Below are 12,952 nucleotides of genomic sequence, written 5' to 3' on the forward strand. Positions count from 1 at the left end.
GACCGGATCAGAACCGGCGCTCAGCCTCCAGAACGCTTTCTGCACAAACTCCACATGTCAAAGGTCTGAGCAGCTCAGACTGTTTCTGTCAGAAACAGAGCCGAGGTGTGTTGAGAAATTGTTACATTTATTCAAATTTAACTACAACAAAAAACAGGATGATGGTCGTTTATTGATTTATTGATTGATCTTTTCTCTGGTTTTTAAAATAGTTCCTTTAACAGTTTTTAATCTTTCATTGTTTTATAACTTGGATTCTTTTTCAGGTTGTTTTCCCAGATTATTCTGTGCTTTTTATTTCAATCAGTCACGTTTATATGTAGAACATTTCAGCAACAAGGCACTTCAAAGTGTTTACATCATAAAAACACAAAAACATCAAACAGTCGAATCTGAGAAACCAGAACAAACATTTTAATGAGCTCCGTCATCAAAACACATCAACATGTCGCTCCGTTTCATTCGTTATTAATCAGACTCTAAACAGCTGGTTTCAGTCTGGATTTAAAGGATCTCAGTGTTTCGGCTGTTTTGCAGTTTTCTGGACATTTCTTTTCCAGATTTGTGCAGCATAGAAGCTGAAAGCTGCTTCTCCAGGTTTTGATCCTCCAGAATCTTTAATTCTCACAATAAATACATGAATGTTGTTTTCTGGAGCCAAGAGTTTGTTAAAGTGTTGGACATTATTTTACTATTTTACGTTTTTGTTGGGTAAATTGTATTATTATCAACTATTTGTTATATCTTTATTATGTTCTTAGTTTGTGTATTCTTACTTATTTGGTTTAGTCATATCTTTTAAGAAATGTTTCTGTATTGTTAATCACTCTGATTTCCTTTCTCAGAGGGCCTCTCTGAAGAAGAGCAGAGACAGCAGCTCTTCACAGAACGCCCTGCTTTGACCTGTTAGGTAGCTGTAAAACCATCGCCGTGAGGATTCACAACTTGTCCTGTTTGATCCTGGGTCAGGAACTAGATAAGCCAGTGCGAGATAGGTTGTGTTGTTAGTTAGTAATAATCTTGGCGCTGTAACTGTGTGATGAAGTGTTTGGATAAAGGAGTTTGTTTATAAATACAGGAGTTTGTTTATGGTTAAAGGAGTTTGTTTATAAATAAAGGAGTTTGTTTATAAATAAAGGAGTTTGTTTATAAATAAAGGAGCTTGTTTATGGATAAAGGAGTTTGTTTATGGATAAAGGAGTTTGTTTATGGATAAATGAGTTTGTTTATGGATAAATGAGTTTGTTTATAAATAAAGGAGTTTGTTTATAAATAAAGGAGTTTGTTTATGGATAAATGAGTTTGTTTATAAATAAAGGAGTTTGTTTATAAATAAAGGAGTTTGTTTATGGATAAAGGAGTTTGTTCTCTATCAGCTGCTGGATGCTGACCCTCAGGATCAGTAAAGTGAAACGCGGCGCTGCAGGCAGAGCTTCGTTCTAATCCGGCCCGATGTGCTGACGGAGGTGGAACCGCTCCAATCCTCTCAGGAAGTCTGGCTGTCTGCGGAGCAGCGAGGAGGAGGGCAAAGGTCACCGCAGACGGCCTCTGATTGGCCCAGGCAGCCCTGACAGACAGCAGGTGTTTACATATAGAGCCAGCGGACCGGGTCGGTCTCCTCCTCTCATTCAGAACCTCAGCAGCACAGGTGAGTCACTCGGATCCGACCTGCAGGTTATCGTGTTTTATCTGTTTACTGTAGGAGGAGTCCGGACAGGAAACGGCCCGATTCAGGAGGAACCAGAACTCTCTCTGGAGCAGGAGACACTAAACTAACGTTTATTAGATTCTACATGATTCAGAGGGTCAGTGATGAAGAAAATACTTTATTAACATAAACCCAAAGAGAATCATGTTCGATGGCAGAAGCTCCAGTTGGAACAGATTTGTTCTGGTTCTGTGAGCGGAAAGTTCTGGTCCAGATCAGTGGGAGGATTTTAACAGGATTAAGAGGCTCAGCAGCTGAAGTCTGTTTACATGTTTTCCTCTTCATCTTAATTTCATTAACTCTGCCGTAAACAAACAGTTTATTATTTTAGTGAGAAATTCAACTGAAAACAGAAGCAATGATGGAAATCTGTTTATGTTCATCTGTTGATATTCAGTTATAAAGTAGATTATAATCTGACTAATTCTATGACATATTGTTTTAAATTAAGTTTTTTTTTTAAAGAAATGTGTTTTCAGGTTTTATTTTACCAGTTGATGGAGCTGCAGTGCATCATTTAGGCCGCTAGAGGGAGATAAAACTAAAACTGAAGATATTTAACTTCTAGTTATTTTATCTTTACTTTCATTCTCTGAGTGAATATTTCTACTAGAAATCATATTTTCATCATATTTCTGTAAGGAGTGTTACAGAAATATTACATCTGTGTTTGAGCTGAATTTTTTAAAAAGAAAAACAGTTTTTAAAACCTTTAAATCAGGAGCTCCAGCACTTTTAAACAAGCTGATTAAATAAAAGTTCAACCAACCAGAATCTTTATTCAACACCAGCAGCTGAATTTATCTGAGAAAAATCTGAAACATTTGAATCAGCTGACAGACCTGTTTCTGCAGCAGCTGAAGAAAAAATATAACTATTAACAGTTAAAGAAAAGGAAGCTGATTTTCTCTTTCTGAGGTTTTCCAGATCGATACTAATACTAATTAAAGGTTGTAACTCAGAAACAGTCGTTATGAAGGGAAACGCTGTGGGCTGGAAGGATCTTCAGCAGCAGTCAGTCTTACAACGCCTCTGAAGAGGCCTCTGACTGAAGACTGTTGCTGTCTCTGAGTCTCATGCTAACATGCTAACAGCTCAGCATCCAGGCAGCAGAGAAAACATCCTGGATGAAACCGTCAGCTGTTAGCTCTGCTGATCCGCCTCCTTTGCTTTTGCTGCTCCTATTTAAATCTCTGATTGGTTAAAATTCATGCATGATCTCTGCAACATGTCACAGAATGTCTCATTAATTTAAAATGTATTTAGACTCAAGCCTTACTTATATGTTAACATTGATGCTAATTATGTAAATGAGACATTGAGCCTTTTGAAGGTCGAACCAGTCTGAAGGTCGAACCAGTCTGAAGGTCGAACCAGTCTGAAGGTCGAACGCAGCAGCCCTGACATTTATTTCACCTGTTTCTGCTTGTTCCAGTTCCTCAGATCAGCCGTTCTCCATCTCCACCACCATGAGTCCAAAAAACGTCATTTTTAAGAAAACCTGCAAAGACAAGTCGGTGAGTGAAACTCAAAACGGGATCCAATCGATCCACTTCCTGTCAGAGCGACTCGTTTAGTTACAGACGGTTTTATGTCAGTGAAGACAGAAATGAGCTCAGAGCTTCAGTCCTGCTGATCGCTCCTCCTTCAGCTCAGAAATTAAACGCTAAAACATTTCCTGCTTTATTTGGTAAAACTCCCTACAGAGATGAAGGTTTGTATCGCAGCTCCGTCCTGCTGCTTCCTGGGAAAAGAGGAGTTTCTGCCAGGAAATGAGGCTCAGCAGGTTGTTAAGCAGAATGACGTCAGAAAACGAGTCTCATTTCTGAACCGACGCTTTTAAAAACAGACATGCAAGAAAACCAGCAGCTGTTTGTGGGTTTCCACTCATGAAGAGAAGTTTTATAACTGCTGTCTCATATTTAAATAATTATTTTAATATTTGGAAGCACAATAAAACCAGATAAACTGTGTTTTCTGTATTAACATTTATATTTATGACTTAAGATCAAAAATTACATACAGAACTTCCCTTTAAGCATTTTATCTGCTTAAAATATGAGTAACTTAAATTATTATTAGTTACCGTGTTTGAATTGAATCGTCTGATAATAAAGTGAAATTTCTGAATAAATCTTTTTCTCTTTAGACATCAGATTTAAATATTTATTTTCCTTAAATGTCTGAGAAAAACAAAGTGAAATTCTGAACATCTGAGTTAGAGAATCAACCTTCATTATTCAAACCGTCCCAGAGATAAACGGCTGCTGAATGTTTTCAGGTCGGCGTGTTCATGGGGAAGAGAGACTTCGTGGACCGGGTGGACTCCGTGGATCCAGTGGGTCAGTCTGACAGCCGGATCCGTCCGGAACCAGAACAATCAGAAAACATTTCAGAACCAGAACCTCCCTCAGTCACTGACCTGCTTTCTCCTGTTCCACCAATAGATGGCGTCGTCCTCATCGACCCGGAGGCTCTGGCCGGGAGGAAAGGTCCGGGAATGTTTTTCTCTCCTGATGATTAAAACAGGATGGAAATATTTTAGCTTAGAGCCGAAATATTTCCTGGTTCAACAGGAAACTAGTTCAGGCCAAAAGTATTCATACACCTTGGAAATTTAGGTTTAAAGTAGTGATGTTTTCATTTCAGCATGTTTACGGGTATGAATACTTGTGGCTCTACTCGTATTATGAGATTTGATGTAAGAAGCAGGGCTGGCCCTCAGTTTTATGGGGCCCTGGGAGGAATTTGGCCCCTCCTGCTGTTTAAAGCATCATCACCAGTAACCTGGTGGATTCTGGGAAAAGGGGCGGAGCTTAAAATCAATCACAGATAATTGGTTATTTATTTGCGTACAAACTGAGGTCAAACACAAAGAAAAGATGTGTAACCATGGTAACACATCAGACATTGGACGTTTTTTTTTTTTGCACTTTTACAAAGCAAACTTGTCATTTCTTCTGTTGAAAATCTTTTATCTGCTTGTGCCTCTTCTGCCCTCTAGTGTTCGTCACTCTGTCCTGCATCTTCCGCTACGGCCGCGACGACATGGACGTGATCGGCATCGCGTTCCGCCGGGAGCTGTACCTGTCCACCCGCCAGGTGTACCCGCCGCTGCAGGACCGGGAGAAGGGCGTCCACACCAAGACCCAGGCCAAGCTGCTGCGCAAGCTGGGCAACAACGCATACCCCTTCTTCTTCGAGGTGACCGGAGCAGCCAATCAGAGTCAGCCTTACTGCAGAGCCAGCTGAAAACCCTCTGTATTTGTTTTTCTTCCCAGTTTCCTGACAACCTGCCTTGCTCAGTGGCTCTCCAACCGGGACCCCATGATGTTGGGAAGGTGAGCTGCGGTTAAATCCTCCCAGTTCTGGATGACTTCAGTTTTAGGTTCAGGTTCATTTCAGTTTCACATCAAACCTGCACCAGTTTGGTTCCAATCATCTCTTTTTTATCCAGTTTGGCAGCTTTTTCCTCCCCGGTTAAATATCTGTTTACTGATTTATAGATATTAGTTTAATCAGAAAACAGAAACTCCTCTGAACACGACTTCCTAACTCGGCTTTTATTAGAAAGTTTTCTGACTGAATGAAACTAGATTTATTCATGATGATGAAGAATTTATCGACGTCTTGGTAGAACTCTGATGCTAACTCAGTCTGGGTTTGGTTAAGTGAACGCTGGTTTGGTTTGAATGCATATGTGAACGGACCACAGTGCAAAGAATTCTGGGTAAATACAACCAAAACAAATGTGCTAGCCTAGCGCTAGCAGGAGAAATGGCTGGTGGTTTTTAACAAAAGAGAAATTGTCCATTTAGTTTCCGTTTGGTGAAGAAGGAAGTTGCTCTCAGTGTCTTCAGAGGTTTTTGTGTCGTTTCCTTTGGTGGTTCTTGGTGCAGCGCCCCCACAGGCCAGGAGGGGAACAGGTTGGTTTGACTCAGAGCAGAGAGAAAGAACCACAGCAGCTGGAAATGAACAGATGATGAAGTTTTGGTTCCAATAGAACCGGGTCAACCGGACCATCAGGAGTGAAGCAGAGTGTGGAGCCCAGTCTGTCTTCTCTCTGTAGCTCCATCTGAGTCGACTTCATATCGGCCATTTTGGCCCAAACTTCCCCAGCTGTCCCTCTGGCCATCCTCACAGGTCTCCCTTCAGTAAAAACCCAAACCGTCTCCTTTTCTGCAGCAATGTGCCGTGGAGTTTGAGATTAAAGCGTTCAGCGCTGAGAGTCAGGATGCAAAAGTTCGCAAACGGTGAGTCTCATCTGTCCTGATGGCTGAAGCGGTCGGTGGGGAAATGCTGAACACCCGTTTGTCCGACAGGAGCACAGTGAAGCTGATGATCAGGAAGGTCCAGTACGCTCCAGACACGCAGGGGGCGCCACCTTCCGTTGAAACCATCAAGGACTTCCTCATGTCTGACAAACCGCTGCATGTTAAGGTCACTCTGGATAAAGAGGTGGAGCGTCTCATGTTGATCCACTGATTCCTTCATTTACAGTCAAACCTGTAATTCCTCAGATTAGCTCACCTCAGATGTTTGTTGTTTTATCTTAAATCCATGTTTAGCTTTATTACCATGGAGAGACGATCCACGCTCACGTCAACATCACAAACAACTCCAACAAAAACATCAAGAACGTCGTCCTGTCAGGTAAACACACCTGACGGCGATGATGACATCATCATCACGTTTCAACACAAACTCACCTGAATGTTTCTCCTCTCAGTTGACCAGGTTGCCACGGTGGTGCTGTACTCCAACGACAGCTACGTCAAATGTGTGGACATCGAGGATTCTGGGTAATGATCGGCACACAGCAGAATCACAGCAGGTCAAACGACAAACAGGAAATGATGACGGTTAGCTTTTGATCCTGATGTTTATGTGAAGTCTAACGAAATGCAGTCTGTCACCTGACGACTGCTGATGAGGGTCAATCCACCAAAGGTTATAATCAACAAAACCATAGAAGAAGATTCATCAGCATTATCTACACAAATCTAGAATATATCTGATCATATTAATGCCAGGATGCTCATTTCTGTTTGACTTTAAAGAGAAATTGTTTTAAATTTAGCTTAAATTTATTACTTTGACTACTGACATTGGAGAATTTTGTGATTATATGCATCATTTATTTTAGATGAGGATCAATAAAAGGATAATATAATAATTTGGAGATGATCTACAGAACTGGCTGAAAGTCTCCTAAAACCAGACTTCTGTCGTTTATCCTGTTGATGTGGAGCAGAAACATTCCTGCAGTGAAATCTCTGCTAACTGCACGGAGAGTTTAGATGCTATAATTAGACAGAAATGAAGCTCAACCAGTTCAGCTGAAAACTCTCCACCTCTGAACCCAGGAAGTTTCCTTCAGACCTTCAGCTGCTATCAACGATTCACCGCCGGAGGATTCCAGGTCCGGAGGAGAAACCTGAGGCAGTTTCACCTTTTATGTTTTTCTGTCTGAGCTTCATTTTTCTCAGCTTCACTCGGACAGGATGGCGAACCCAGTTCAGGAAGATCTGCACTGCCCCGTGTGTTTGGAGATCTTCGGAGATCCGGTCATTCTGCCCTGCAGCCACAGCTTCTGCAGAGCCTGTCTGCAGGGCTGGTGGACGGAGAAGAAGGTCCAGCAGTGTCCTCTGTGTAAAAACGTCTCTGGAGAAGGACATGCTCTGCAACCTGGTGCTGAAGAACCTGTGTGAGAGTTTCACAGCAGGGAAAGTCCCACAGAGGCGGCAGGATGTGTGCAGCCTGCACGGCGAGAAGCTGAAGCTGTTCTGTTTGGACCACCGGGAGCCGGCGTGCGTCGTCTGCAGAGACTCAGAGAGGCACAGCGGCCACAGGTTCAGACCCGCTGATGAAGCCGCTCAGCAGCGCAGGGAGGAGGTCCAGAAAGACATCCGGGCTCTGCAGGACAAGGTCAAGCTTTTCAGTCAAGTCAAAGTCCAGTTCAGTCAAACCGCTGAGCACATTAAGCTCCAGACGCGGAACACAGAGACGCAGATCAGGCAGCAGTTCCTGAAGCTTCACCAGTTTCTGGAGGAGGAAGAGGAGCAGAGGATGTCGGCGCTGAGGAAGGAGGAGAACCTGAAGAGTCGGGTGATGGAGGAGAAGATGGAGGCGCTGAGAAGAGAGATGTTGGCTCTTCTGGACGCCATCAGAGCCGCAGAGGAAGAGCTGAGAGCCGCGGACGTCCCCCTGCTGCTGGGCTCCACGGCGCAGCGCTGCCCCCTGCTGGGCGACCCCCAGCTGGCCCCAGGAGCCCTGGTAGACGTGGCCAAGCATCTGGGCAACCTGGGGTTCCACATCTGGAGGAACATGAAGGACGCCATCTCCTTCACTCCGGTCGTCTTGGACCCGAACACGGCGAACCCGGAGCTGGTTCTGTCCGATGACCTGACCAGCGTGCGGTGCGGCAGGAACCGGCTGCTGCCCGAAAACCCGGAGCGGATCGGAGGCTTCTGCTCCGTCCTGGGGTCGGAGGGCTTCTGCTCCGGGGCGCACAGCTGGGAGGTGGAGGTGGGGCGGCACGGCCGCTGGGAGCTGGGGGTTCTGGAGGACTGGGTCCGGAGGGACGGGGCCCTGTGGTCGGGGCTGTGGAGGATCCAGCTGTGTGACGGAAAACACACCGCCATCTCTCAGACCGCCTCGGCTCTGCTCACCGTCCGGGCGCTGCAGAAGGTCCGGGTGGATCTGGACCTGGACCGGAACCAGCTGTCCTTCTTTAACGCAGACACCAACACACACATACACTCCTTCACACACACATTCACACACAGAGTTTTCCCTTACATCTGGAGCGGGGTGGAGCTTCCGCTGAGGATTTTACCGAGGAAGATCAGCGTGAGCAGCTCTTCCTCTGGATGAGGATCAGAACAGGATCATCATTTTATTCTGACTTTATATCAGCTGCTGCTGATTTTTACCTCATGTTTTAGTAAACAGCTTTGGGTTTTACGCTCAGATAAAACTCAGCCAGTCTTTTCTCTGGTCAGATAAATTATCCTGACTAAACTCAAAATGATCAGTTTTCACTAAAGGAGTTAAAGGCCTTCGGTCTGGTGTGGTTTGGCCCTTTAAGTCATTCAAACACAAAATCTGCTGCAAAATGAAATAATGTGGAAATTTCTGTACAACAGCAGCAAAATGACGAGAAATCAAATAGATTCATAAACAGAAAAGAAAATGTATAAAAACAGAATAAAATACTGAAAGAGCAAAACTTCAACATAAACATAAAATACTCTGACCCAAAGGAATCATTTACACAGAGAAACTTCATTAAAAATGTAGAAATTGTTTACTTGGTATTAAAAATATTATTTACAATTAGTGACAATAAAAAGTGCAACAGCAGAGATGAGCAGATACCAGCAGAAATATAATGTCTCTAGATTTTATCATTCATAAAGTTTCCTCGACTTTATAAGAACTAAAAAAAGGCAAGTTATGAATAAGTTTATTACAGATTAAAGATAAACTTCTGATCATGTCCTGTAGAAAAACACAAAGACAGAAAAGCAGAAAAGAAACAGAGAACGGTGGAAAAAGGTTTAAAATCAGAGACCGAAAGATGGAGAGAATTCAAAACACCCCAGAAGTCTGCTTCCACAGAAAGAGAGAAAAGAAACGTGTGTGTGTGTGTGTGTGTGGACGTAAACTGTATTTTCCATCAATAAATAACTTTTAATATTAAGGATCTAATCTGAGTCTTTCCTTAATCTCACAGCGACTAATGAAGAGTAAATCATGAATTAATTGTTAATTAACTGTTAAATAATGATGAACTTTTGATCTAGTTGGACTGATAGTGATTATTAATGGTTAATTAGTGAGTCTTTGACTTCACATGTAATTAACTGTTAGTGAACAGTTAATTAGCTGTTAGCTAATGAATGTTTCTCTTTAGTTAATGTGTAGTTAAGCTGATTTAATGCAGTTTCCAACAGTAAATAACTTCTAACAGGATTTAAAAAGCTGATTTGATTTCAGGAAAATCTTGAATGTTTGTAGAATAAGGGGGATTTAAATGATGACCCCGACGGTTTCAGACATTTTCACTTCAGCTGATAAATATTTGGGATTTTTATCTGCTTCCTGTTTATTGAAGCACAAAAGTATTTTAGCTGCTTTTTGTCATCAGTGAATTTCAGGAATGAGTCACAGAAGCTGTTGTGTTTGTCTGGAGTTTGACTCAGGAACAAAAACTTCAGATCTTTTATTTATTGTTGGTTGAATTAAAAAGATTTAATGTTTTTGCAGCCAAACCTTGTAACTGAAAAGAGCAAAGTCTGCCATCTGGTGGTGCAGTCAGGAACTGCAACTGGTTTTTACGTTCTGTCCATCTCTGGTCCTAAATCATGGCTGAATGACCTTCTCAGGGTTAAAGGTCAAGTTGTCTAGAGCGCAGCTGGTGACCTAATTATTAAATTTAGCTCTGCTGAAGCGGGAAACCTGTTCTCTGATCTAGTGACGCTTATTCATTCAGATATTTGTCCTAATAAAGTGTTTTTAAAGAGCAGAATGTGTTTTTGTTGTTTTCTCTGTATTTAACCTGCTTGTTGCTCTCGGTTTGTTCTCACTCTGCCTCCCGTCTCCATGTCAGGGACTCGGTGTCTGCCGGAGCGACGCTGCAGAAGGTCTACAAGCTGCTGCCGCTGCTGGCCAACAACCGTGAGAGGAGAGGCATCGCTCTGGACGGGAAGCTGAAGCACGAGGACACCAACCTGGCCTCGTCCAGCATGTGAGCCGCGCTCCACGCCAAAGCTCTGCCCCGCAGAACCGGCAGGATCTGAAACGTCTGTTTTGTTTCAGCGTGAAGGAAGGAGTCCTGAAGGAGGTTCTGGGAATCATGGTTTCATACAAAGTCATGGTGAAGCTCATCATCGGAGGGTTGGTCGGTTTTCCTCTGATTTTCCTACAACGATCAAAATCACAACAACCTGTCAGATCATAAGGTGTTAGAGATCTTTGATCAATTCAGTTTATTTCACAACAAATGTCAAATCAAAAGTAAGAAGTTAACAGCAGGAGACGGAGAACAGGAAGTGGCAGCATGATGCCAGCGCTCCTCCAGGAAGTAACCTCAGCCAATCAGGACCCAGACCTCAGAGGCTGTCTGTGTTTCGTTTCCTCTGAAGCGTTTCTGCTGTAATCTGATCTCATGCTTGTCTCCCACCTGCTGGCAGGATGATGGGATCCAGGTAAGTTCAGGCTCTGTGAAACATCATGCATGTTGGACTCGGCCCGTTTATCCTGAACCTGGTGTGTGTTGCAGTGAGGTCGGCCTGGAGGTTCCCTTCACACTCATGCATCCCAAACCAGAAGCAGGTAGAACTTTCACCTGATCTCACCTGTCCATCAGACCTCGTTCACTATTTCACCTGTTTTCTCTCCACTTTGATTTTCTTGCTGCCGGCAGTGAAGGAGAGGTAACTATGAGAGCAACTAGATTCTGATGAGGCTGAAACAAAGACATGCAGAGAGAAGCTTCCTGATCTTATTGATGCCTCAGATCAGATTATTCATCAGGTCTTCCCTCTCCTGGTCCATGTTTCAGTTTTCCTCAGCGTTTTGTTTTTATCTGTTGTCTTCTGATCAGGTTAAACAGGAAGAACCTGCTGCCATGTTGGCTGGTGACACCTTGGCGCCCAACATGTTTGTTTTTGTTTTCTTTAATGTCAGAACAGATGCAGGTTGAGTTTATGGAATAGTTTGCAGCTTTAGATGAAGGAAAAACAAACGTAGGAGAACATTCCCAGATCAGTTATGAAGTACGTTGGGTCCCAGGGGAGAGTTTGTGTTTTCCTCAGTGTTGTGGCCTGAATCATTTCCTGCTGATCAGTTTCTGTGGGAGTTTAGTTCTCAGTGGTCTGATCTGTGATGCTGCTGCTGTTCCCAGTGAGATGGAGGATGAGATGGTGTTCCAGGAATTCAAACGCTCCTACCTGAAGGGAATCATCGGCGCCGGCGATGATGACGATGAGGAAGGCAACGTGTCGGGCGGAGACGACATGGCGCCCAAGGAGAAGTAGAGACGGCGACGTGTTGGGATGCGACATCACTGTTTTAATCCCATGTTTTAGTGAAGTTCGTCTTCCTGCAGCTCAGAGATTTTAGTTACCGTAGAAACGAGCTGCAGCTTAGGCTCTAACTGAGACGCGTTGTTCTGTGTTTGAACAATAAAAACTATTGGACTCCATCTGTTTTCATCTCCTCTGATTTATTACATGAATTCATAAACTCCTGGATTAAAAGGACCTGAATGGAAGATTATTGTGATTAAAACGTTTCCAAACATTATTCAGGGTTTGAAGACTTCCAGAAGTTACACTATGGAATAATATTCATTACATTACAAGGTTTGATTAACACTGAAATTTTAGTGGACATAAAATTCCCTTTAATCAGCTGAAATGCTTTTCTGGAAAAGTTTCAGGCCAGAGACGATCAGAGCTGCTGTGAGTTTTTATTCTGAAGTTCAGGGAAATGAAGTATATTCAGTATTCCTGGAAAAGCTGCACATTGATTAGTGGACAAAATGTTGCCTGGGACCTACCTACTGACGTCACATCCGCATGAGCAAAATGCGGCTTTCTTGTTTGCTTTGAGTTACCATGACTGCTAGAAATGTCAAAGTCATATTTCAGAAGCAAATAAAGCGACACCATGTTGTCTTCCTAATATAAGGGACTTTTAAGTTTTCATTAATTTCCAAGCGATCCTGAATCAAGCAGTCGGCGGCTTGTATCCGTCGCTACCAGTTAAAGTTTGCAGCCTTCACTTCACTCCGGATCAGCTTCTTCAGCCTAAAACTACCGGGCAGACGGATGGTGACTAAAGGAGCCTCCTGAGTTATTTCCAAGAATCACTTCTGTATTCAGCCTGAAAGAGTTTATGGGAACCAGAGCCAGACAGCTGATCCGCCTGAACACCCTGCAGTAAACAATCTGAGCTCTGAACATGGAAAACTAGATAACACGGAGGCCTGAAGGAACACGGTCTAAAAGCAACAACACTGAACCTGAACAGCTGAACCAGATCTCTGACTCCAGAGCTGCTCTGCTGTTAAGCTACGAGGCTTGTTGAGCTTCTTCATGGTCCGTTAGCAAAAAGCCCGAACCGGAACCTCCCCGTTACTTGGCCTAACAATAAATTAAGGTAAAAACATTGTCCGCTAGAATGAATTAGAATGTTTAGATACTTAAATAACACATTTTTATAAGAAAAATGTCC

General features: G+C 43.2%; 1 protein-coding gene and 1 pseudogene across 2 annotated transcripts; both read left to right on the plus strand.

Annotated features, from left to right (window-relative positions):
• Window positions 1-1,559: 1,559 nt before the first annotated feature.
• On the plus strand, window positions 1,560-11,918 carry LOC106938736 (S-arrestin-like). Of its 2 annotated transcripts, none has more exons than XM_015020878.1 (16): window positions 1,560-1,648; window positions 3,144-3,225; window positions 3,990-4,050; window positions 4,156-4,200; window positions 4,713-4,912; window positions 4,990-5,049; window positions 5,894-5,961; window positions 6,031-6,166; window positions 6,277-6,361; window positions 6,438-6,510; window positions 10,323-10,460; window positions 10,532-10,609; window positions 10,906-10,920; window positions 10,995-11,047; window positions 11,139-11,174; window positions 11,230-11,455. In XM_015020878.1, exons 2-15 carry the CDS (start codon window positions 3,178-3,180, stop codon window positions 11,150-11,152), a joined length of 1,074 nt encoding a protein of 357 aa, XP_014876364.1. In that variant the 5' UTR covers window positions 1,560-1,648; window positions 3,144-3,177; the 3' UTR covers window positions 11,153-11,174; window positions 11,230-11,455. The 2 variants fall into 2 exon arrangements, with proteins under 2 accessions (XP_014876364.1, XP_014876363.1); XM_015020877.1 differs by lacking the exon at window positions 11,230-11,455 and adding an exon at window positions 11,619-11,918 and having other exon boundaries at window positions 1,561-1,648; window positions 11,139-11,148.
• On the plus strand, window positions 6,518-8,870 carry LOC106938733 (tripartite motif-containing protein 35-like; annotated as a pseudogene).
• Window positions 11,919-12,952: the final 1,034 nt, after the last annotated feature.

This window comes from Poecilia latipinna, unplaced genomic scaffold, assembly GCF_001443285.1.
Source record: "Poecilia latipinna isolate Pla-1442-1.1 unplaced genomic scaffold, P_latipinna-1.0 Scaffold2678, whole genome shotgun sequence".
Lineage (NCBI taxonomy): Eukaryota > Metazoa > Chordata > Actinopteri > Cyprinodontiformes > Poeciliidae > Poecilia > Poecilia latipinna.